The 23,206-nt window shown below is 39.9% G+C and overlaps 1 protein-coding gene across 1 annotated transcript in view; it reads right to left on the bottom strand.

Annotated features, from left to right (window-relative positions):
• The window catches only part of abhd17c (abhydrolase domain containing 17C, depalmitoylase), a 35,742-nt gene extending 12,745 nt beyond the window's left edge, over positions 1 to 22,997 (bottom strand). The window contains exons 1-2 of the mRNA XM_042415964.1: positions 22,112 to 22,997; positions 906 to 1,085 (exon numbers count right to left, since the gene is read on the bottom strand). Of these exons, the coding sequence (XP_042271898.1) occupies positions 906 to 1,085; positions 22,112 to 22,596 (665 nt within the window). The 5' untranslated portion in view covers positions 22,597 to 22,997. The remainder of the gene's footprint in view (positions 1 to 905; positions 1,086 to 22,111) is intronic.
• Positions 22,998 to 23,206: the final 209 nt, after the last annotated feature.

Here is a 23,206-nt window from a genome sequence, read left to right as displayed (position 1 = left end):
GAGAGGCATTTAAGGGACAGGCATTATAGTCTCTAGGTACTGAGAAATCAGCGCCCGTTCCCAACAGGCACGTTTTGAACGAGCGCTGCACTAGTCTCGTTCAAAATTCCACCGATTTTTTGCGATAATGCAAATGACTAAAACCCTGGACCATAGCCCATGGCTCATATTTAAAATAATTCCATCCAAAGTCTGACTAAAACTGAAACTAAAACAAAGTAGCCTGTAAAAGTCTAATAAATCAGTTTCCACTGCTGAGCATTTGTTTATGAGGAAGAGCTTCACTCTGTCTGTCTCTCACTGCGCTGTCAGACTGCTCCCAAAACACACACACACACACACACACACACACACAAACACACACACCAAAAAACCCTGATCCACTGCGGGTTACCACTACTATGTAAACACATGCCTTAATTACCTCTGTAATCCGGTTATGTAAGTGCATGTAAACGCACTGATGGATGTTGGAAAGATGACATCAGGAGAGAGAGATATCTTGTATTTAGAAGAAACCAAGTTACAAGGAGCTGTAGTTTATTTTATACACTAACAGATCAATCGTTGTTTAACTTCTAATAACAAGCTCTGCAGTAGATAGCATCCATTCAGTCATTTATCTTAGAATATGGATAGTGAACCAAAGGAACACACTCATTTATCAGAAAAGGCAATAAAAACAAAATACTGAGTGAGAGATTGTGTTGAGTTAGAAAAGCTAGTTGAACAACAGCTCTCTATACTCCTTCCTGGTCAGAAAGACTGCACACTCACATAAGGACACAGTGTTTCCATATGTCTGCCAACAGTGGCAACTCCATTGTATAACAAGGTTACTAGTTGCCCAGGTAGCCATGGCTGTGGTGTGTGTGTGTGTGTGTGTGTGTGTGTGTGAGACTCACCTGGGGAAAGCATCAAAGCAGTAGGTCTTGCGTGTATCAGGGAAGGCCACTCGTAGTCCTGACATGAGTGGGGAGTGTAGGATGACAGCTGCACATTCGTAGCGAGCAGCCAGGTCGATGGTGGGCACGGTGCCGATGCTCTGACCGTACAGGATGATGTTCTCAGGTGTTACACCGTACCTGTTCAACACAGAGACAAACCACGTTCAATAAGATCTCACATAGGAATAACAGGATGGTGTATGTTCAGTGTTTTTAGAGCGTTTGTGTGTCGATGCGGTTAGCTGGTCTCACCAGTTTTATTACATTTTGTTGATTTTGAGTGTTAAACTAATATTATACTGTTGGCTTCTACCTATTAACACAATCTGTGAACTGGGACCAGGGCTTTCCACAAAGATATGTAGCAGCCAGCTGGAAGGAAAAGGTAGCCAGCTAGAATATTAATGAGCATTCCTGCCCGACTGTAAACATATAGTGAATTATTGTAAATGAGAATTAAGCTTCTTGTGTGTTTTAGCCCACACAGCCTGTAAATAGCTATATATATATATATATATATATATATATATATATATATATATATATATATATATATATATATATATATATATATAATTGTCTTCAGCTATGAAGACAATTACAAAGATAACAAACAAACAAAAAAAAAACAATATTTTAGCATGTAATGATAATCACATAATACATCATTTACATAACAATATGTTCTTTTTATATATATATATATATATATATATATATATATATATATATAAATTCCTGACTGATCAGAACTTTTGTAATTAAGAATCATTAGACCTTATTTATTATTGATTTAATGATACCTTTACTGTAAGGTTTATCAAGACATGTCACCATGATGGTTGATGTATTGTTTTACTACAAATATAAAGGCACTCTTATTCAACAAATATAAACAAGGATATTTTATGGGGGAACATGTTTTTATCTAGTCTATGTATTGGTTTGAAATCAAATTATTTATACAATAAACCTAGGCCAAAAAACATGTGAATCACTTGACTCAAATCATGTGAATCTACAACTTCACTTCTAGTCATCTTCATTTTTATCTTCACTATCATCCTGAGTGTGAGGCTGAGTCACAGTCTACACTTTCCTCACATGACACAGGCCTCTTACTTTGACAACACTGCCTGTTTTAGTGTGTTTGCAATGTGTCTTAGAGATGGCTCTGCTGTAAAAATCACAATGTCAGTGAAGATCATTCATTCATTCATTCATTCATTAAGCCAATAAACGTCTATGTTTGTCTCTTTCGCTTGTGCCCTCTCTCTCTCTCTCTCTCTCTCTCTCTCGTCTTTTTTAAAATGAGTCGGGAAGCCGACAGCAGAGTCTATCTTTACTTTAAACATTATCAAACAAAGAGAAATGTCCTCCCCTCCTCCTTGTAACGTCTTTGTCCTCCCTCATGGTAGAGTTTACGACTCTGACCAGTCTGATCTCCGGCTGTGATTGGCCACCGCAGCCTTCAGCCGCAGTGACGTCGGGTTGCGTTTCTCTAAAAGTTGACTCTGGCCGTAGTCCAGTGCGGCGCCACAGCGGACAAAACAGCGGCAGCCAAAACGCACTACCCCCATTCAGATGAATGGAAGACATTTATTATATTATATCATATTCACCTGATTTGGTGTGAATACGGCCTTAACTAGAAATCTGTTTCATGTTATTTTAACCTGTTACAATGTTGCTGTTTTATTGCATCATCCATGACAAACAAACTAATAAAATGTTTTTCTTTTTTTGCATACATTTACAGGCGTTGTACATTAACAAACTCCACCCGGAGATTTAACCTGAGCAACTTCAAACTTGGTTAATGTCAACTTCAGACCTTTGCAATGAAAAGTTATCAAAATATCTTGCAGCTTTAATTAACATTAATTCTGTAACAGCTAAGGTGAAAAATGTGTGTTCTGTGATTAACATGCTCCTTGCAACTTAATGTGATCTAGAGCTCAGACGATTAGTTGACTAACTGATTAGTTGATCAACAGAAAATTAATTTCATTCATCAAAATCATTTTACTAAATCCACATGAACTCCTGGTGCCAGATGTAAATATGAGCTTTTCTCTGAGTCTTTCATGATAGTAGACTGAATATCAGACAAAAGACATGTGAAGACATCACTTTGCATTCTGGGAACTTATGATGAAGAATTTTTGACGCTAAGATTTAACACTAGCAAGCAGTGTAACATGTGGGAAGGAAGGAATAGACTGGTATGAGAAACTGAAGACAGGTATCAGACAGTAAGATATGAGGGGAAGAAGCAGATATGAGATGAGCGGAGTATAAAAGGAGTGTTGCACTGCAGTGATGAGACTATTCTGCCATCAAAGTGGAGATGATACTCCCTGATAACCGGCAGCTGTTGAAAGACAATGCTCTAAAAACATCAGCACAATGAGCTGTCTGAGACAGAAAGGATGATTCTTCCTCTCAGGAACACAGCCTACACTATCAAATTCAACTTGATACATTAAACATCACGGGTATCACAACATCAGATCTCTTGGAAGATTTCTACCTGTGATAGGGATGGGAAGTGAGAACCGCTTCCAAGACCCGGTGCTGACCCAGTACTGTGACCAGGCCAGGCGATAGGAAGAGCTGCTGTTCTGTCAGTCTGTTGCTGGAGCTAACAGAGCTAATGGAGCTAACTAACGGACAGAGGACCGTCAGCTGTTACCGTCTGGGGCTGGCGGGCTAGCTGATAGGCTACTGACTCACCATGCTGCAGTGCAGTAATACTGAGGGTGATCTGCAGCATGGTACTCCACTTCTACACCATGTTCAGAGATAATAGAATAGTTGCATTGACGCTGAAAACCTGTGCAGGCCTACTTTTTTTGCACACAGAAAAATGATGAGGAATCAATAAGGGAACTGATAAAGAATTGGACCTTTAAGCAGAATCCATAATGGCATACCAATAAAGTCTCAGAGTTTCCCCTATAATCATACTGGCGTGCTGCCAGGCCAAAAAATATATTTTTTTAATGCCAAACGTCATGACGACGTGAGTCAACTCTTGGTAGCGTAGCTCCTTTTAAGGAAAAGGGTAGTGCGTAATGTGTGTGCATAGCGAGTGAGTGGTTAAGTGAGAGAGCCAGTGGCAGAAAAATGAAGGGGAAAGCCAGTGGAACAGAGAAAAAGGTTATCAGTGAGTTGTCGATCTGGCAGTAAATGTACAGTAGAGACTACAGTGTGTCAATTAATAAATGCTGCAGCTTCTCAAGACCCAAGAAAGTCTCGTCTGTTGTTTCCCCAACTGCTGGTAAAGTGAAGGTGGTTATCAGATTTGCTGAGATGGTTGGAGCTGACGTGGACGTGACTGTTCATGAAAATGGGATCCAGGATCAGCTGTTGTATAGAACTTTACACATGACAACTGCACTCTCAGAGAGAATAGTTTGACTTTGAATCATCTATAATCAAGATCCACTTCCTTGGCTTTTCTGGAGCTTTCAACTGCAGCTTACAGCCTTTGGTGGATGGCTAATAAACTCCATAAAACCTGAGCAAACTCCACTGACTGATAAAGACTTTGAGATGAAAAATTCAATAAGTGAACCTTGAATGAAGATTACTTTGTCAAAAACAAGTGTAACATCTTTGGACACTTTTTTCTCACTATTTTTTTTTAGTCTATTTTAAACATATCTGACATTTTATTCACCAACAGTTGTTTAGATTTCTCTCAATCCATCTTTCCTTACAGGATTTCTTCAGAGTGCACTTGAACAATCTTGTAGCAGCCGGGGGGGGGGGGGGGGTATGTGTGGTGTCAGGAGTGCACTGGGTGGTGCACAGAGGCATGGTTTTCCCCAGCTATTTTGCTGAAGTACTGCAGGATGAGAGACAGCACTGACAGAAACAGGCCTGTGTGTACAGTCTGTCAGGGAGAGAGCCGGGATGGAATGTTACCTTGCCAAAAGTCTCAATCTGGGGAGGAAGCTTTAAGCAAACCCTCCCATCTCAATGCAGGGGGAGGCATGCACACACACACACACACACACACACACACACACACACACACACACACACACACACACACACACACACACACAAGGATTAGACCCTTGTGTAACAGACAGCCATGACAAAGGATTGGGACAAGAGGGTTGTATGTGCCCTATGAAGTGATGCCATCATAACAGCTCTTCAGATAACAGCTAGGGTGTGACTAATCTGTTGGCTTGTACAAATCCTGCCTCCGATAAGCAGCGACTGAACTGAGCAGTTGTCCTGATAGCAGATTATGACCCCCACATATGGATGGACGAAGCGCCCACAGGTTGCCAGCTGACTCACAAGACACTGGACTTTGGTGCGTCTGACAGCACGGTTTTGACAAGAGGCTTATTAGACGACTTGGTGATTACAACCGTAGTTTTGCAATGGTGACAGTCAGTATCAGTTGTTCTGGTGAAGGGGCGGTTTAAGACTCCAAGTATCATGATCATACTGACACCATTATAATCATTTCTAACATGTTATTTATGGGGATACCAGCGCTCTTTTTTCCCCCAAAATGTAAAATCTGATACAAGTTAATCTGTTAGATATGTGTAAACTAGCAACAGACTACTTACTCTAAGTGGAGACATACTTGCAGATGCCACTTCGGACCCAATAGATGCTAGTTTGGTCGTTGCTCTTCAAAATCCTTGTTAGCGACACACTGTCTGTCCATGACTTGTACTTACAGCAGTTTATTTACTTTGTTTCCAGTGAGACATTAAATTTTGCAGTTAATCCGCGGTTCACATGTGTGCCGAAGCGTTGGGGGCGACAGATAAACTACGTTCCGTTAAACTGCTACTATTTTATGGTTGCAACACCATCCCACTAAATCAACATAAATACAGGTTGGTGATGGCAGCTGTACTGTATCATCAGCTTTATCCACATTAAAAATGAGTGGTGTGAAAAAGTTAGAAACAACAGAAAGTTGTCCTCTCAACTTATACACTGAAATGTCAAGCCAGTGTGTTAAGATTTATACACTCTGGAGGCTGTTTTGGGCAAGAAAAAGACAGTTTTAGTCTGGACAGAGGACTGAAAAAGATGTGATTACACATTTACTTAGCACAGCAAGGACACACTCACAGTTCCCCTAAATTCTGAGCAGCTCTCTATTTAGACTGCGGATTTATTGTATGAAATTACTGCCATGTATCAAACCAAATGTTCCAAATTTTTCAATAAGCTGTATCAGGAAATGGCAAGTGTGTGTTACACCATGTGATCAACTGTGCACAGCAAGAGGGGGAAGATACAGTGAAAAAAAAAAGCTTTGCAGGAGCAACAAAACAGTCAGAACCAAAGAATAACGGTGATAGTGAGATAGTTACCAACATGCCTGATAGGTAGGGCTCCAGACTAACTTTTTTCACCACCATCCCGGAACCATCCCGAAAAACTATTTTAACCATCCAATGTATGTAAACCATCCCATAATCAAAATGTTGTTTCTTTATTTTGTAAAGCAAGGACCCCCAAATCACTAAATCCCACCCGTTGATGTACGAGTGTTTCATTTAAAGATTTACTTTAAAGATTAGGGATGCTGCTTTCAGTCATTGTAAACGTTTCCATGGTGAACAGGGCCTTTGCTATACAGTTTTATATTTATGTAGCCTACCCTGTACGCCGCCTGCAGCTGTGCTGCTTCTGCTTTCTGATAACCCACGCAGTCTGGACAGACTGTAGCGTACCAAGTGCACCAATTTCTCCAGCAGTCTCTCTTGTATAATAGTATAAACAGTTGTTATTAGTGTCTGTATATTTCTTAGTATCCTCCCTTGTTAGTTTGCTTAGTTGTGAGCAGGGATGGGAATTGAGAACCGGTTCCAGATCGTATTGTTGGAGCACTACTCCTCCCGCTCATTTTGTTATTCTCATACTGACAGGAGACTGTACAATGCTTTCAAATTAATTCATATATTAATTAATGCAGTCAATTTTTGGTTGTGGACCATTTATCTCAGGGTTCCACATTAACCATTGCCCGAACAAAAAGTTACTCTTTGGCCACCAAATATTCCAGGTAGGTGTTCCCCTGTGTCCACCAAGTTTTATCCCCATGCTGCCAGCCTTCGCCAACACAACTGGGAATCCACACAGGAAGCCAGACGTGAGCGATACGGTAACTGTTCAGTCCACACTTACTCCGACCTGAGTTCAGCATCTCTGACCACAGAAACAGTTGTCTGACCAGTGGCCAGTTAACCCGCCTTCACCAGGCTGACTGACAGCAGAAATGAACTAAACCAAAATAGTTTCATGTCGGTTCCATGGGAAGAACAGTGTTAGTATTTATTGATTCATTGATTTTATTTCCCCACCCACTGTAGCGAGTGAATATGCCTGTAGTGAAACAGGCAGCTCACAGACAGACTGCGAGCCTTAATCAATCAATGTAGATACCATTAATACGCTCAAAACACATACGCAGCGGGATATTGCACACATAGTTTAAGTCAAGTTTAATCACCATTCTAAATTCATCCACTACCCAACCTGTAACCATAGTAACATTAAAAGAGCACTGCTGTGAAAGCTTACATGTTATGAAGTTCTGCAGAATGGGACGCAGCAGAGGAAAAAGAAATGGAGAAGAAAAGAAGGAAACCAAGCAAAGAACAGCACAAGGAAGTGACACCTGAAGAGCTTCAAATGATAAAGAAAGAGAATGAGATGAATACAAAAAAGGCAAGAAAATGGACAGTTAATATACTACCAAAAACAAAAGAACACTGATTTTACTCTGTGGTTATGCTTAATGACACCTTATATGAATTCTATACCTTGGTTCAGGCTGGCAGTGAGTACAGTGTGGCAAGTTGTCATGACAACGGTAAACTCTTGTGTCATAACCTTTCGATTTTGAGTGTAAAACATTCACCAGACAGCTTGCAAGTCATCACCACCAACAACAAGGAGAACTTGCTGCACATAACGTGCCCCAGTGACAACACTCACACACATACCAGGACAATCCACACACACACACTCCAAAATGTAGACTTGTCTAAGGACAATTAATATCGCACGTTCATATGTGTGTTATGTGCTTTAGACTTTTATTGCACTGCCTTTAGGCCAAGAAATGTACCAAGAACAGAATTCCATTATCCTTGATAAAACTAACATCATGTTTAGTACCATTCTGCTTGTTTCACTCTGAAACTATCAAAAATGCAAAATTAGGAATCATGCAATTGTTGAGTTGTAAATACTTTGATCAAAAGAATAACCACATTCAGAAGTTGCACTGGCCTGTCCATTGACAGAAGGGATTGTGCTGGGACTGGCCAGGACGCACCTTTTGGGCGAGCAGACCGTAAATTTAAAAAAGTCTCTTATCTGAGACCCTTGGCTGGTTTTTCTTGCTGGTTTCTTCTTCTTCTTCTTTTGTCTTTGTCTTCTTGCTTTCTGCCATGCCGGTTGAAAGCTTTTAGTCTGAAGATGTGATTCAGAACAATAGGGGGTGAAACCTCAGAATCCAGAGTCATTAGTTAAGAATCAAGACTAGGAGAGCCTAGTCACTCAGATCCTTACGCTTACCCATTTTTCCTGCTTCTAACACATCAACTTCAAGAACTGACTGTTCATTTGCTGCCTAATATATCCCATCCCTAGACAGGTGCCATTTTAATGAGATAATCAATGTAATTCACTTCACCTTTCAGTGGTTTTAATATTTTGTGTAATTGGTGTGTATACACAGGAGGGTCCAAGGATGGGGTATACTGTATCGATTTCACCTTCTTGCAATATATTATAGTCTAATCTACCCTCATCTCACTTAAGTTACTCTATAATATCACATGGGCAAGTACATATTCCTCAAATCTTAAACTGTTTATAGTTCATAAGAAAGGTATTAGATAAGCTTCCTCCTCTCAGTGTCATCAATCATCAGCTACACTGATGGTACCTCATTCATTCATATTCTAGACAGTCTGACCATATTTCTTTGTGTTTTCTTGAATTTGCATATTGCTTATTGTCCAACACTAATCATCTTTACTTGCTTTACTTGCAACAACTGGAATTAAAAATGATTGTATCCACCTATCCAGTCTTTGTACAAGCTTTGATCTTCCTACCTCTCCTGCCAAAGCCTTTCTTTACTTTCAACTCATATATATTATATTATATAAAAGTGTGTTTTTATACATTTATAATATGTGAATGTCTTTGTGTAAAAATCATATTATATAGGTATATAGGTATCTATTTTTAAACCCTCACCAACTTCATTGTAATAGGACCAGAAGATAGAAAAAAGATACAAAAGAAAAAAAAAATGAAGTTATTAAATGATCCCTAAGAAGCTCACCAATACCCCTATAATTACAATAACTGCAACTGTTTAATGGATAAATCAGTTTAGTTTCTAATGAAATTATTGTAACACAATTACATATGACTTAATCCATTATTTCCCAGTGTGTGGTGATGGAGACAGTCTGTAAAACAAGACAGGCAGACAGCTTTGGGTATAATCATGTCCTCATAAATATGTGATGACAAACACAGTACCAAAGCCTCAAGGTCAATACAGTGGGGTCAATTAGACAAGTAATTCCCCAGCTGCTTTATAGCTCTCTGAGAAAGACAGTTGTACACTGTACACAATGACTGCCAGAACCACTGGCTGCTGATGGGAAGAGAGCTTCCATGAAGAGACCTCAAAACAGAAGAAAGAGAAAAACAGAGTGATGAAGTGAACAGCCTGTTTGACCACAGATCCAGCTGAAGTGATTTAGCTCCTTCATCTATTACCATTGGCCACACTGTACTAAAACAACATTATCCAAAACCAAGTGTCAGCCGTTTTTTCCAAAAGAAAGTCAGAGGGTTGGTAGTTAAAAAGTTTCCAGTGATGACTCAAGCTCATTCAGAGCCAAATGTAATGTTCAGCTCATCTGTTTTTTCATACTGTTTTACAGTAGTCCTCTGCCTAATAAGAGTATCAATAAGTATCGGTATCAATAAGCAGTATCAGTATCCTTATATAAGGCTGCAGTCAACCAAAGAAAATCTTGGTCAACTGAAATTGTACATGCTCTTTCTCCATTCTCTATATTTATTTCTCAGGAAAGAATGGATGAATCCTGGAGGACTATTGATGTAGCACTTTTCTCCTTAGGACAGTAACAGTGATTATTCAACCAATGAGAATTGGTCAGACAAGAGCATATCAACCAACTAGACCAGGAGACTACAGCCCTATCGGTATCGATAAAATCCTAACGAGATCCCAGTGTACACGGTATCGACTCTGATCATGTCTTATGTCACAATCATTGCGGGTAAAACAGTGTGTTTTAAGGAGAAGAATGTCAACTGTGAGGTGAAAAGAATCAATGTTAGGAACAAGTTAAAGGAAAAGGAGAACAAGGAGCTTTTTTTGATGTGTGTACACAGTATCAACTGTCAAATAGTCAACAAAAAGAAAGAAAAAAGTTCTGACAGGGGAATTGAAGCCGAAATTATTTAAAAAAAAAAAAATTACTCATCTACAGGATTTTATATTAAATTATATTTAAATTTATTATTAATATATATTAAATAAAATACAGAGTAAATATGTTAAACATTTATTTTTTGTTACCCAGTTGGCTACAGAAGATTGGTGTGAAGTGAAGTGAAGTGAAGTGAAGTTCCTATGTGTTAATAATAATTAAGGGCTGAGAGACCCCCTTAAATCCCCATATTTTGCTCACTGGTGTTTTCATTTCATGAAGGCATCAAAATGAACCTGACTGTTTGTCTTAAGGTTGACGTTTCCACGTGTGTTTATTTGCATGAACCTTTTTCAACTCCCCACATAGTGTCACTGGCCATCTTTTGAGTGTCTGAGTAAGGATGGGCAGTATTTTTTTCAGGAATCAATTCGCAATTAATGATATGCTGTCATATCTCTAGCACTGGAACAGGCTGTAATAAGGCATCTTTGGTTCAGGGTCAACAGACTAGGGCTGTAGTCAACCAACGAAAATCTTGGTCGACTGAAAGCATACATTATCATCAACTAATCGATTAGTCGGGGTGGGGTGGGGGGGGGGGGGGGGGGGTCCATGAATCAGACTAACATACCTTGATTTTCACAAAAAAGGTGCTAATACCACAGAGATGGCATACTGCCCTGTTGAGCCACCCTGAATCACCGCAGGAAAAATTACTTCACCACGACAGCCCTAGTTGAATGAGAGAGGCCCAATGAACATATGTGTAAAGGGCTACAACTTCAAATAAGAGGCTATAAGGAAATCCACCTCTTTTAATGCTTAAAGATCCCTCAAGACATATATTAAGACATTAAAAAATACTGGGTATTGTGAAATGTTTCTAAGTCTGAGAGTCTGAGTCTAAGAATATTCAAATATTGTTTCATTTAAGTTTAACTGCTGGACACAAGATGTGTCTAACTTCACCAAAGTCCATTCTCAGTGTATGTGCACTGGAGGTTTCCACATCACACTTGTGCAAGTTGAATACTGGATGAAGATTGGTTTCAAAAGTAGTTGTGATGTCACGAATCATACTTGTAGGCTCAACCCTTAAAATTGGATTTTCAATGAGCACAGAGAAACTTTCCACTTTCAGCCTTCTATAGTGTCAAACTCAAGGAACAAGAAGAAAAATATATTTTTGAGTGGAGGGTGACTAACTCTTAAAACTCCCAGTTTAAGGAGTGGCATCATTTGGAATGAAGAAAACAGAAACACTATGTTTAATGAAAACATTTCTCCAAGCACTTGAGACTGTGAATGGAATGCTGCTTCTAAAGAAATAAAGATGGAGGGATTAAAATCTCACAAAACCAATCATGTTTCAAAAAAGGAGACAAACAAGAGCTCAACATCTTTAAATGGTCTGGCAGGTCTTTCATCTCAGTAAACTATCATTTATTGATAATGATATAAAAAGCATCAGGTGTGGTTCAGCGGGACCGGAGCTCAAATGTCTCGATTATTATTTTTGGCAGGCCAGTCTCTCTGGAAGGACACAGGAAACACATTACAGAGTCCTTTCAGATGAGAATGAATTCAGCAGACATTATGTCACTTGTTTCCTGAACGGCACTGATAAAAATCAGAGCTGTGTTGTTTAGGTTGGATTGTGCTACTTCATTAAAGCCTTATGGGGAAAACTGTATGAAAAAGGATTTAGTAGAAAAGTGGCAACCAGCATTACAAATCAGTTTTGACTACAATTAGTAAATAGTCCTAGCTGGTGGGCATGCCCTGACTGATGCCTGAGGCATTCAGGTGGATTGCCAGCGGCAATATTATGAAGGTTGAAAACAAAATCCATATTTTGAGATGTGAAGCACAGTGCAAATTGATTTCAAACCACCCTGTATGAAAATACAGTCATTAACAAAACACTTCCAACAGCTCATCATTGCTCACAAAGGGGAATAGAAGGAGAATGCAAACAACATCACACCAAAGACACTCTTTGGGAAGCTCTCCAAGAGCTAGAATTATTTGGATTCTGCTAAATTTACCACTGATGACAGTGTTTAAGTTGTCAACAAGGTAAATAATTGATGGAAACGTATGAACATAATTATGTAATTACATAATTTTTTATGAGCAAAATTATGTACGAGTAAGATGAATCAAGATTTTTGTAGTAGCAAACAAACCTTTGTGCCCCACTCTGTATCTGCTGCCGAACACACAAAGTTTAAGGGTATTTGATTCTGTATGAAAGTTACAACTTTTTCCACCATCTGACAGGCACATCCGAAGGAGTATACTGACCCTCTACACATGGCATGACAATGACAGAGCCAGTGTCTCCCTGCTAGCAGAGAGATGCTAATGAAGAGGGTGAACCTCAGGATTGTCTTGGGGCATCTGAGCCACCGTGCAAGGCTGAGGCGGTGTCTGAGAAGAACAAAACTCTAAGAGGCATCTTCAGGAACAAAGTGGCAGCAGCCTTCTTCTGCCGTCAACTTACTGGTCTCCTGACACAGACCCCACATCAAGGCTGGAAAATGCATTCAAACAACTTCCCAAGATTGAGTAATTTGACAGGAAAATACATCAATCCCTGCAGCAAGTAACCCCCTCAGAGAGACTCTTTGTGTGGGTGGGAACATGTGCCAAGCCAGAGATAGGTAGATAGGTTTCTCAGCAGGAAGACAACTTGTGACAGAATACTGTGTGACAGCGCTTTTCTCATTTAGCTTCTTCTTCAAATCAGATACAGCCTCAGACATTTGTTCAAAAATGTGCACATAGCCGACAGCCCTGTGCTGTTATTCTGTTGTTCATGCACAAATAACTTTTTTTTTTCCACCAGAGATATCCCAGCCAGGGTACTTTAAATGATTTTATTTTCTCTCAAAAACTATTTTCTGTTATTGTTGCACAGCTACACACTTCAACATTGCTATAAAACAGCCTACTAGAAACCTCTCCTACTCAACAAAAAGCAAGGTGCAAGTTGTGCTGTTCTTTTGTTACTGTAACACTGTCATTACTCATCTTTTCTCCAAACAAAGCTCAACAAAGGTACTTACATTTATATAATGTAAATACTGCACAGTAGCATCCTTGCAAGTGGTTATTTTGTCATTGTTGCACAGCTGATCTTAATGTATAATGTTCACTTTATATGTTTAAACTATGTAAAAGGAAAATAACCTTCAAAGAAGTGCTTTGGTTTATTTTTTTTGGTTTTGTACATGTGGGACTAGTACAGTGGAAACCTGCATCATTTTAAAAAACAAAAGGATGATCAGTGAGTAAGGATGCTGTATAGCAATACTGGATTTAACCTCTTCCACTCCCGCCCCCCTACCATAGACCCATTTTTGGGGGGAACAGGGGATGTTTAGGAAGAGATGGCAGGTCAACAGTATATGCCACATAGAAATGGTTTACATCATCTGAAAGCTGGGAGCCTGAAGATCAATTTGAAATGCAGTTCAGCACTTTTCTGGTAATAAATCTGTAATGAACATTGTGTTTTGGTTGGGCACCTATTCAAATTTTCAGAGTTTAGAGTGTATAAAGGCTTGGAACATTATAATGGTAGTATATGATGGCCATTCCCATGCTCAGTTATGTCTCATAAGTTGTTGCAGCAGTTTTTGAGTTGATACCATTTATTACACAGATTTGATGCAAAACTGAACCATTTTTGAAGACTCAAGAATTGATAAAAATGATCAAAAATCCCTCCAAAATACCACATTAAAAACAGATATAAGTCCTTAAACACCATAGAAAAATTCATGCTGTGATTTGGTATCAAAATCTTTTGACATTTGGAGATTTCTGTAAGAATTGCATTTTTCAGCAGCATTATGGCTAACTGCATAGGGAACTACATCATTTATGTCTGAGGCTGTAGATAGATAACTCAGTGTCTGTTCATGCTAAAGAAGTAATAACTTAGTAGATAAGTAAAATGGTTCGTGCCTGCAAGTTTCCAAGCTGTAAGGATAAAATGACAAGATACACACTGTGTAGTTTTCATGGACTTAAATATTGTAATTCCTCTCACAGTTACGTGTTGTAAATGTGTGGAGCTGCACATTTGATCCAGCTGGCCTCACTCTTTGCAATTCCGATTGTGCTTTGGAGCAGTTTTTTTTTTTTACAAGTGGGTCCCCATCTTGTTTTTCTTGCGCCACATGCTCAAGGACGAGCTGCCAATGGCTTCACACTATTACACTGACCTTCAGCTGGCTGTAATGCTCCAGGAAATGCAGCGGCTTGCCAACAAAGGAATGTGTTTGTGAATGAAGGATTTAAAATAAAAGGATGTTAAAAAAAAAAAATAGGCTTTGCAAATATTTTATGAGCAAGGAAATGTATTCAGCATGTGTCTTAGACCTCACAGATACACACAATTAATTTTGGTAATTGGCGCTCTATGTAAAATTAACTTTTGTTTGTTTACAGGAAAACTCAACAAGGCATCTTTAAAGAACTCAGTAATGGCACTGCCCCACCATACTCTACTTTGGCACCATAGTTCCAAAGTAAGGTGTTTAATGCACATTCTCATTCAATGAAGCACATAATATATGGGAAAAATAGTGAAATACGCTGCAGCGTGGGTACTTTATCACCGTAACTTGGTTTTGTCCTCTTCCCCGACACTTTCTTCTCAAGTCAATCAATTCAGGGTCATGCTGCCTGTTCTTCCAACCCTCGCCACATCAGACACCGTGCAATGACAAGCATGGGCAGAATGAAGCCTGAAGCTCAAAAGGCAAAAAGATTTCCATGGTTCCATTTTTACATCTCAATAAAACCAGAGGGAGCTCAGTCCGGGCTGCTTTCAAAAACCAACAACAAAGCCCACATTCACAGCGATGTGATGAGGTTTCTGCGAGGCTAAAAAACGATGCTCATTTAAATTGGCTTATTGGAACGTGGTTAATGAAAATGGTGATACTTATTTCTTTTAGAACACACTCCCTAATTTGTTATTGCAATCTAAATCCCCAAATTTCTTTCCAGCTCACATTGATGTTCTGAAACAGTCTGTGTGAGTGAAGACATCATTGGCCAGTACAACAACATCAGGGAGTCTATCTTCAAAGCCTGGTGGAAGGACTGTCATTTCAAAGAGGAAGAACAAGTGTAATAAACTCATTTAACGATTATCAAACAGTCAAGCCAACTGATCTTCGCAAACAAATATTTATCTTCAAAGTCTTTCTTGCTGCTCCGATTCAGCTGAGCCCTGAAGGCTGAGTAATACAACTATGAAGTCAAATTAATGTTTAAGGGCAAATTCTTAATGATTTTCCACAAAATGTAATTAAAAAGATATTGAATAAACATAAACCTCCTCCTCAGGTGCTTAGCACCCGTAAGGAGAGCCTAATGATTAACACTGTTTTATGCTTGGGCAGGTCACTCTCGGTCAGGGAACAATGAGAGGTTTTATTTTTATTGCTAGGAGGTGAAGAGACGCTCTTGGTTTCCTTTCAGTGGCATTTAGACTATGTGTCAGATGGAACATTAATCAGAGGCATGTATATTTTATATGGAGTAATAAGCAGCCTTTGGCTTGTATTATAATATCAGACCTGCCAACCCTGGATCAATTTTTTTGAGTACCACTTCGGCGACGTAGATGCGTCAGATGCAAATAACTGCTGTTTGCACAATGAATTTATTGTACATTATTTGCATATGCACACATACAGAGAACAGTACATCATTTGCACACATGCAGCAGTCAAACAGACAAAAAAGTGAGGGATCCATTGATAAGAAAATGACTAGTACTGTTAGTTGATCATTTATGAATATGTTTGTCACTTGCCCTGACATAGCTTACCAAGAAAATAAGGATGTGAGTTTCGGTTCACTGTGCTTTTGATAGACCAACAGCCATTAACAAACCAGTTCATTTTGAAGATTGATTGTGATGTAACTTTTTGTTTGTGAAAGCTGTCCAGCAGTCGGTGGTCAGAGCTAGCCTGTCTGCCCTGGCTAGCTTGACTTTTAGCTCATCCTTCTTCATCAAGTTGTTTTTCAATGCTTTCAGTCACAGTAGCTCTCAATGGTATAACACACTCAGGGTAGAGGAACAGAGCTAGCTCTTTCAATCCCTCGCCCTTTACTACACTGCTTGGCAGCATATCGGTCTCAATCATTTGGCACACTGACTGGGTGATGGCCTCAGACCAGCAGACTAGCAGTGACGTGATGTTTGACTGCAACTATGAGCCGTCCTCAGACATGGCAGTCGGTTGCTTGTCCTTAATGTGGTACAGCATAGTGCTAGTACTGTATTGGACTGAATATAAGGTCACCCTGATAATATAAGACAAACAGTGAATGTTTACGAGGTAGGGACACGACAGTCATTCTGGCGCAACTGTTGTGGAACTTCGTCGTTTCGACCTACCATCACACTTGTGCCATCACTGCCCAGCCCAACGACCCCGAGCCATAGCTACACCACAGCCCAAACAGTTCAACTAATTTTAAGATACTTCACTGAATGTTCGTTGAGAGCTTGTACCGTCTCCCGTACTGATAGAGTTTATTGCACTTATGGCAGTGAGCAGTCGTAGTCAACTCAAATAAAAAATGACTTAAAAGTCAGTTTATAGGTGTGTGTGTGTGTGTGTGTGACAGACAGCAGAGGAGAGAGAGAGAGAGAGACAGAGAGGCAAAACTCCAACTCTCTCACCACAAGCTCCAGTCAGCTGCTCAAAGCGGGGGAAGTGTGGTTTGCGTTTGTTGTGATTATTGTGTACAATGTGAAATTTCAGCGGTGGCACAAACACGGAGGACACGCAAGTGAGGGAAGCGAGGAAGCACATTAGCTGAATGAAAAGCACCTCATCAGTGCTGTACACCAGCTGTGACTACAGCTTGGGTGCTTTTCATTTGGCTGACGTGTCTTCGCTCGCTTCCCTCACTTGTATCCCGTCCCTGGATCCCGGCTCTTCCCAGTGAGGACGCGAGAGAAAGATGCCAATAAGAGAAAGTAATTCATCAAAGTGGACGTCCCCGTTCACTCCAGCGTCAGTTTGACAAGATGACAACTACTCATGACGCACAGCACCTCAACTGTCAAATATGAAGAAATCAGATATCAATATGTAGAAATTACTAAAAGGCCCCATGAGTTGAAAAATATATTTTCCCAGTTTGTTAATGGTTCATTTATCTCTTGTTATATGCCAAATATATAAAAAAAAAATCACTATCAGAGTATTTTTACATTAAAAATCTTTTCTTTTCCTGTAAAATGCTTTCAAATGTTTGATGACTCATCCTCAGGGGTGTTTACAACAGTTCATCCAATCACATGTGACTTTGGGCGACTAGCTAGCCACAGCCATCATAGAAGACTGTACTGCACCTTTGGCTCTAGTAGCTAACAGACAGACAGAGATGTGTATTTGGACATCACTGGGCTTTTAAGTTTAAACTTAAAATTCATGTACAATTAATGAACACTTTAAACTGTTACATAGTGATAGCTGGAAGGAAAACACCTGATAACTGCTCCAGTTTTTTGAATATATGATTATCTATAGCAGCGTCTGGCTGTCACAGAATGAGACAAATAGACAGCTGTAGCCTGCAGAATATGTCTAAATAAAATAATGCTTATTTCATTTGTCAAAGTCTGACTTCCTTCTCAGGTTCAGGATGATTTTATAGGAGACGCACAACTGTGCGTCATCATATTTCCTGAAGGAGCTGAGACGTACTTGAAACGGAAAAGAAGACATGAGTAGCTTACAAAGAATGATGTGCTGTATTACAACAGCAGCCCGACTGTTTATTGTTCCGTCAGATCAGCTGACCGTTCAAGAAAGACATTGGATCAAAGGGGTGTTGCTGTCCGGGAAAAAACGTCTGCAGAGGATACAGCTGTGGTTCCTCGCTCTAAGGCTCCAGACTGCCTCCATTTAGTCGCAGTTTGCCAACATTTCTGGAGACAGTGCTGCTAAATTTTATAACTATTCAATTGTGAACAGTGGTTTATTGATCAGAGCATTTGTTAACTTTGCTAATCTTGCTAAGTTTAATAAATACTGTTATATCTTAAAGAGAAGTTCTTTTGTCATTATTATGTTTAACATATTGTGAAAAAAAGGCTGATTGAAGGAGTCAGAGCTTGAATTCAAACCTTTCTGTGTTCACCTGTGAATATTGATATCCCTCAGATATTAATATTCTAGGTGAACTCTTTTATGAGACTACCTTGTTTGGTTATTGATCTGCCCCATATTTATTCATTCATATTCATAATTCTATTCATTTTCATAATTTATAATTAGCTCTGATAATTATTGTGTGTGTGTGTGTGTGTGTGTGTGTGTGTGTGTGTGTGTGTGTGTGTCGGTGCAAGCATACATGAATGAATACAGGAATGAATACTGTCTAATAGAAGAGTAACTAAAAAGAGGAAATGAATGAGTGTAAAGGGGATTATGTGATAGTTTTATGGCGGCTTTGTACTGTTCATATTGTTAAAGAACTGCCTGGAATTTGGATTTACTGCTCACTGGGGCTGTTTTTTCAGGAGTTGAGTATAATTTGAAAAGTAAAAAAGAAAAAAATTCTAATCAAATGCTGAAATTATTTTTCAAATGTGTATTTTTTTAAAAATGTTTATAAATGTGTTGGCTAACATTAGTGAATCTGGCCGTTCTGGTCTTGGCCTCCCTTCAGATGAAAATGAAAGGCTTTTGTCACATCTGATAAAACACAATCTCACGTTCAATGTGCTGATGTTAACCTCCAACGTTACAATACCAGAAATGGCAGAAAGCAATGCAACCACAGAGATCAGCACTCCTGACATAAACCAATCAACAGACGAGTCTTTTCTTGATCTTAAGGAACTGACACGCTGTAGTCTGTACTCTACATTTACTGCTAACCTTTTCCTCTGCTGCACTCACATCCACCCTCACTTTTATGCTGTTTGCTCAACCACACACTCCCTAAGCACACATCACACACTGTTCTAAGATGAGATGAGGTCACATGACGTGAGATAAAATGAGAAATAAGATCAAATGAGGTGAAAGCGGATGAGGGTAGATTATATCGATGAACTGAGTGCAGATGAGAGCAATAAAAGAGAGAGAGAAGATGTGGTTAGATTAGAGAAGTGAAATAGAAGAGGTGATAACAGAGGAGAAAAAGACAAAGGCTAGATAAGAGAGAGGGGATAATATGTGATAGATGAGAGGAAATAAGAGCAGAGCAAATGAGATAAAATAAAAAATATTAAGATAAGATGCACATGAGGTTAAATCAGATGAGGTATGAGGTAAGATGAGGGGAGATGATATAAAATGAAAGGAGAAGAGGAACGAAGATGAGCTGCCATAAGAGGAGAGAAGAGAAGCTGGGATGAGATGAGACAGGAGAGTTGAAGAGAAATTAAAGGTGAGATGAAAAACAGGAGATGAATTGTGGTAAAAATAAGCAAAAAAGAAAAAAATGAGTTGAGAAATGATGAGGTAGTTTCAGATGAGATGAGGTAAAAGTGGAGCAAATGGGATAAAAAAATGCTGACATCAAATATGATGATAGATGAGATGCGGGAGAATGGATTTGAGGAGATCAAATGAGATGAGAAATGAGATAAAATGAGATTAGATGAAATAAAATAAGACAAATGAGTTGATCAGTCAGATGGACTGACTTCCACATTGGACAACAGACTTGGCGTGCTCTCTGTCCCGCTCTCTACGAGGCCAGCACCAGTGATGTCAATGTTAACAATGTTAATAATCCTCAAGATTCTCAGACAGGTGACGCTAACGTTATTAAGGTGAAGCGGCGATCCAAACACAAGTTTCAGGCTAACTGGCTCAAACTTAACGGTGAAATGAGCTGCTCAATTTGTAAAACGTACGGTGCTGCACCTTTTGTGTTGTTACAAAACGTCAACTTTAAGTCAGCGCTCAGATGGCGTTTCTCATACAGCAGCCTTGAAGAGAACCCATGAAGAACGTGATGGCTAATGCAGCTGCAGTGTGAGGAGGAAACTGAGGGGCTTCTCAAAACCGCCTACCTCATAGCTGAAAACAAACTGGCCAACTCAACATTTGGTCATCTGGTTAAATTCATGAAAGACATGGAGTGTCCTTCTTTTAAAAAGCTGAAAGGTCTGTCAGAAATGCACCAAGCTATTGCAAGTACACTTGTGGATGATGTTGACAAGGCTGTGCTAAGAAGTCTTGTGTTTTCCTTAGTACTGGATGAGTCCACACCCATAAGTAACAGTAAGCAACTCATTACACATGTCAGGCACATAGATGACAACAAGACTAAAACTAAACTGTTCAGGAACTCTGAAATCATAGATGGAAGAGCACCATTTTTGAGGATGTGAAGAAATTGCTGACAGAGAAGAATTTAGATGGGGGGGGGGGGGGGAACTTGCAGCAGTTTGTAGAGAGAGGAATTCAGTGGTGTGTAGATCAGTGAAAGCCCTGAGAGATGTCCTAGACCACATGGCTGCCTCCAACACTCAGGACTCTGACACTTCAACTGTGTGGCCCTCGGTCACATGATGAAGTCTATCTCTCAAAACATTTTCAAAGAGAAGATCTGGACTTCTCCACAGTCCCACCAATGGTTGAAGGTACCAAAGAGGCCCTGAGAGAAATAATAGTCCACCCTGGCCCTGCAGAGGAGGAGTTCTTTAGCTATCTTAATAGCAACAAGTTGAAATGTGACAAGCCTTTTGACTTTCAGACTCAAAAACCAGCCTTTGATGACATGAAAAGTGTCAGTTATTAAGTGAAAAGAGATGAAGCAGAGGAGACAAGTGTACAGAGAAAGTATAGATCAATCAACACAAACGTGATGAACTGTATAAGTTACACTCCCCCTGCTTTGAGTATAAATGCATTTTAGTGCTGGCAATAGGTCTAAAAGCTTTCCTGGATTGATAAAATAGGACCTCTATAGCAGCTGGACCAGCACTCACTCCTTCATGTAGATCAGGTAAGAGTATTATTTCATATAAAATCAGGGAGATGAGGGTTACCTGTTCTACATTGATTTAATAACGTTGCAGGTTATTTACTGTTCAAGGCTGCAGAAATTTTGATTAAATGTTAATTGATTGAATTGTTGAATAGACAGTGACAGATGGGAGTGAGCACTCTGTAATTTTTAAATGAAATCATAATTTTATATTATTTATCATTCAGGTAAACTTTGTGTTTATTTGACCTGTTCTTTGAACTCCTAATGTACTCTGAGTATGCGTCAAACACACGTCACGTCAGTGGTTTCAATGGTTTTATAATGGAAAAAACTCACCACCGTACGTCATAAATTATTAATGATTAATCGATAATCAGTTGTTAATGCTGCGGCCTTGTGAGATAGCGGAAAATACTCACAGCAAAGGAGTATAACGTTACATAATATTTGACAGTACTATTCCACAGAAACTATTTCTATCTGACACAGCGCTTTCTAAATCCGAGTTATTTATTCAGCTTCAAACTATTTTGGATTAGGCCACCAGTATGTGACAGCTTCCTGTGCAACTGTATATTATGATTGTATGAAAGGAGGAACATTTCCAAGCATATTTTAGGCTGAGCTTACATGCTTAACACCTGTCTGCTGATCCACAACACTGTCCTGGTTCATACTCACTTGTTCCTCAGGACCTGCCAGGCCGCCTCGATGTCCGCATACAGGTTCTTCTCAGACGGCTTGCCGGTGCTGACTCCGTAGCCGGAGTAATCATAGGAGAACACGTTGCAGTTGATCCTGGAGCCGAGGCCGATGTAAAAACTACACATCTGCCCCAGATCCACGGCGTTACCGTGTGAAAACAGCAGCGTGTACCGACTATTCGGGGCGCAGCGAACAAACATGCAGCCGACCCGGTTACCCCGGCTGCTTCTGGTGCTGAACATCTCCACCGCATCGAGCTCTCGCTGGGAGTACTGCCAGTCCGCCCGTTCCGTTAAATGCAAGCTAGTTACCCCGTTAGCATCGGTGTGCACCGAGTACGTGGGTTCCGGTGGGAGAAAAGCTAGCTTGGCCGCGATGCGACTGGGACAGGGCGGACAACAGAACAGCCAGCACAGTTCGCCGAGAGAAAACCCATTCATCCTGGGGCCTTGCTCGGGCATTTAGGCGCGGGATAACCCGGGCAATTAACGTCTACAGAGCCACAAAGACAGTTCTGTTCTGGTCTGAGGTCCTACTTGTTTCCCATCAGCAGGCTGCAGGTTATACTTTCGGGACGACAGGTGTCTCGGTCTCTCAGCTTTGTAGCTAACGCGCTAGCCGACTGGCAGGTAGCTAACAACAAAACTCAGACTTCATGTAGGTTACAGATGAACTAAAACGATGCATTTAAGTTCATACTATTTTACAGCAAAAATGAGTGCAGCGACTGGTCTCAGTTGAATTATTCCGCCCTTCTAACACATTACTTACTAAACGCCAAGGTTGTTGCTAACGTAGTGAAAGAAAGAGAACGGCCATTCCTCTGTTCTAGAGACAAGCCGGTCTTCCGGTACAACCGGATATCCTCTTCGACAATTATTTCGTTTGTTTGGGATTTTTTTTATGCCAATTTGTTTGTACTGGGTGGATTTTGGATATTCATTGTTTATTAAATCAAGTAGAGTTGCCAAGTGCTGCTTATATTTAAGCATACTATGCAAAATTGAACTAGAATAAGAAAATTAATAATACTTGTATTTATTGTTTCGCGCGCGCGCACACACACACACA

This window comes from Thunnus maccoyii, chromosome 1 (genome assembly GCF_910596095.1).
Source record: "Thunnus maccoyii chromosome 1, fThuMac1.1, whole genome shotgun sequence".
Taxonomy (NCBI): domain Eukaryota; kingdom Metazoa; phylum Chordata; class Actinopteri; order Scombriformes; family Scombridae; genus Thunnus; species Thunnus maccoyii.
This window is presented reverse-complemented; position numbering and strand designations above follow the sequence as displayed.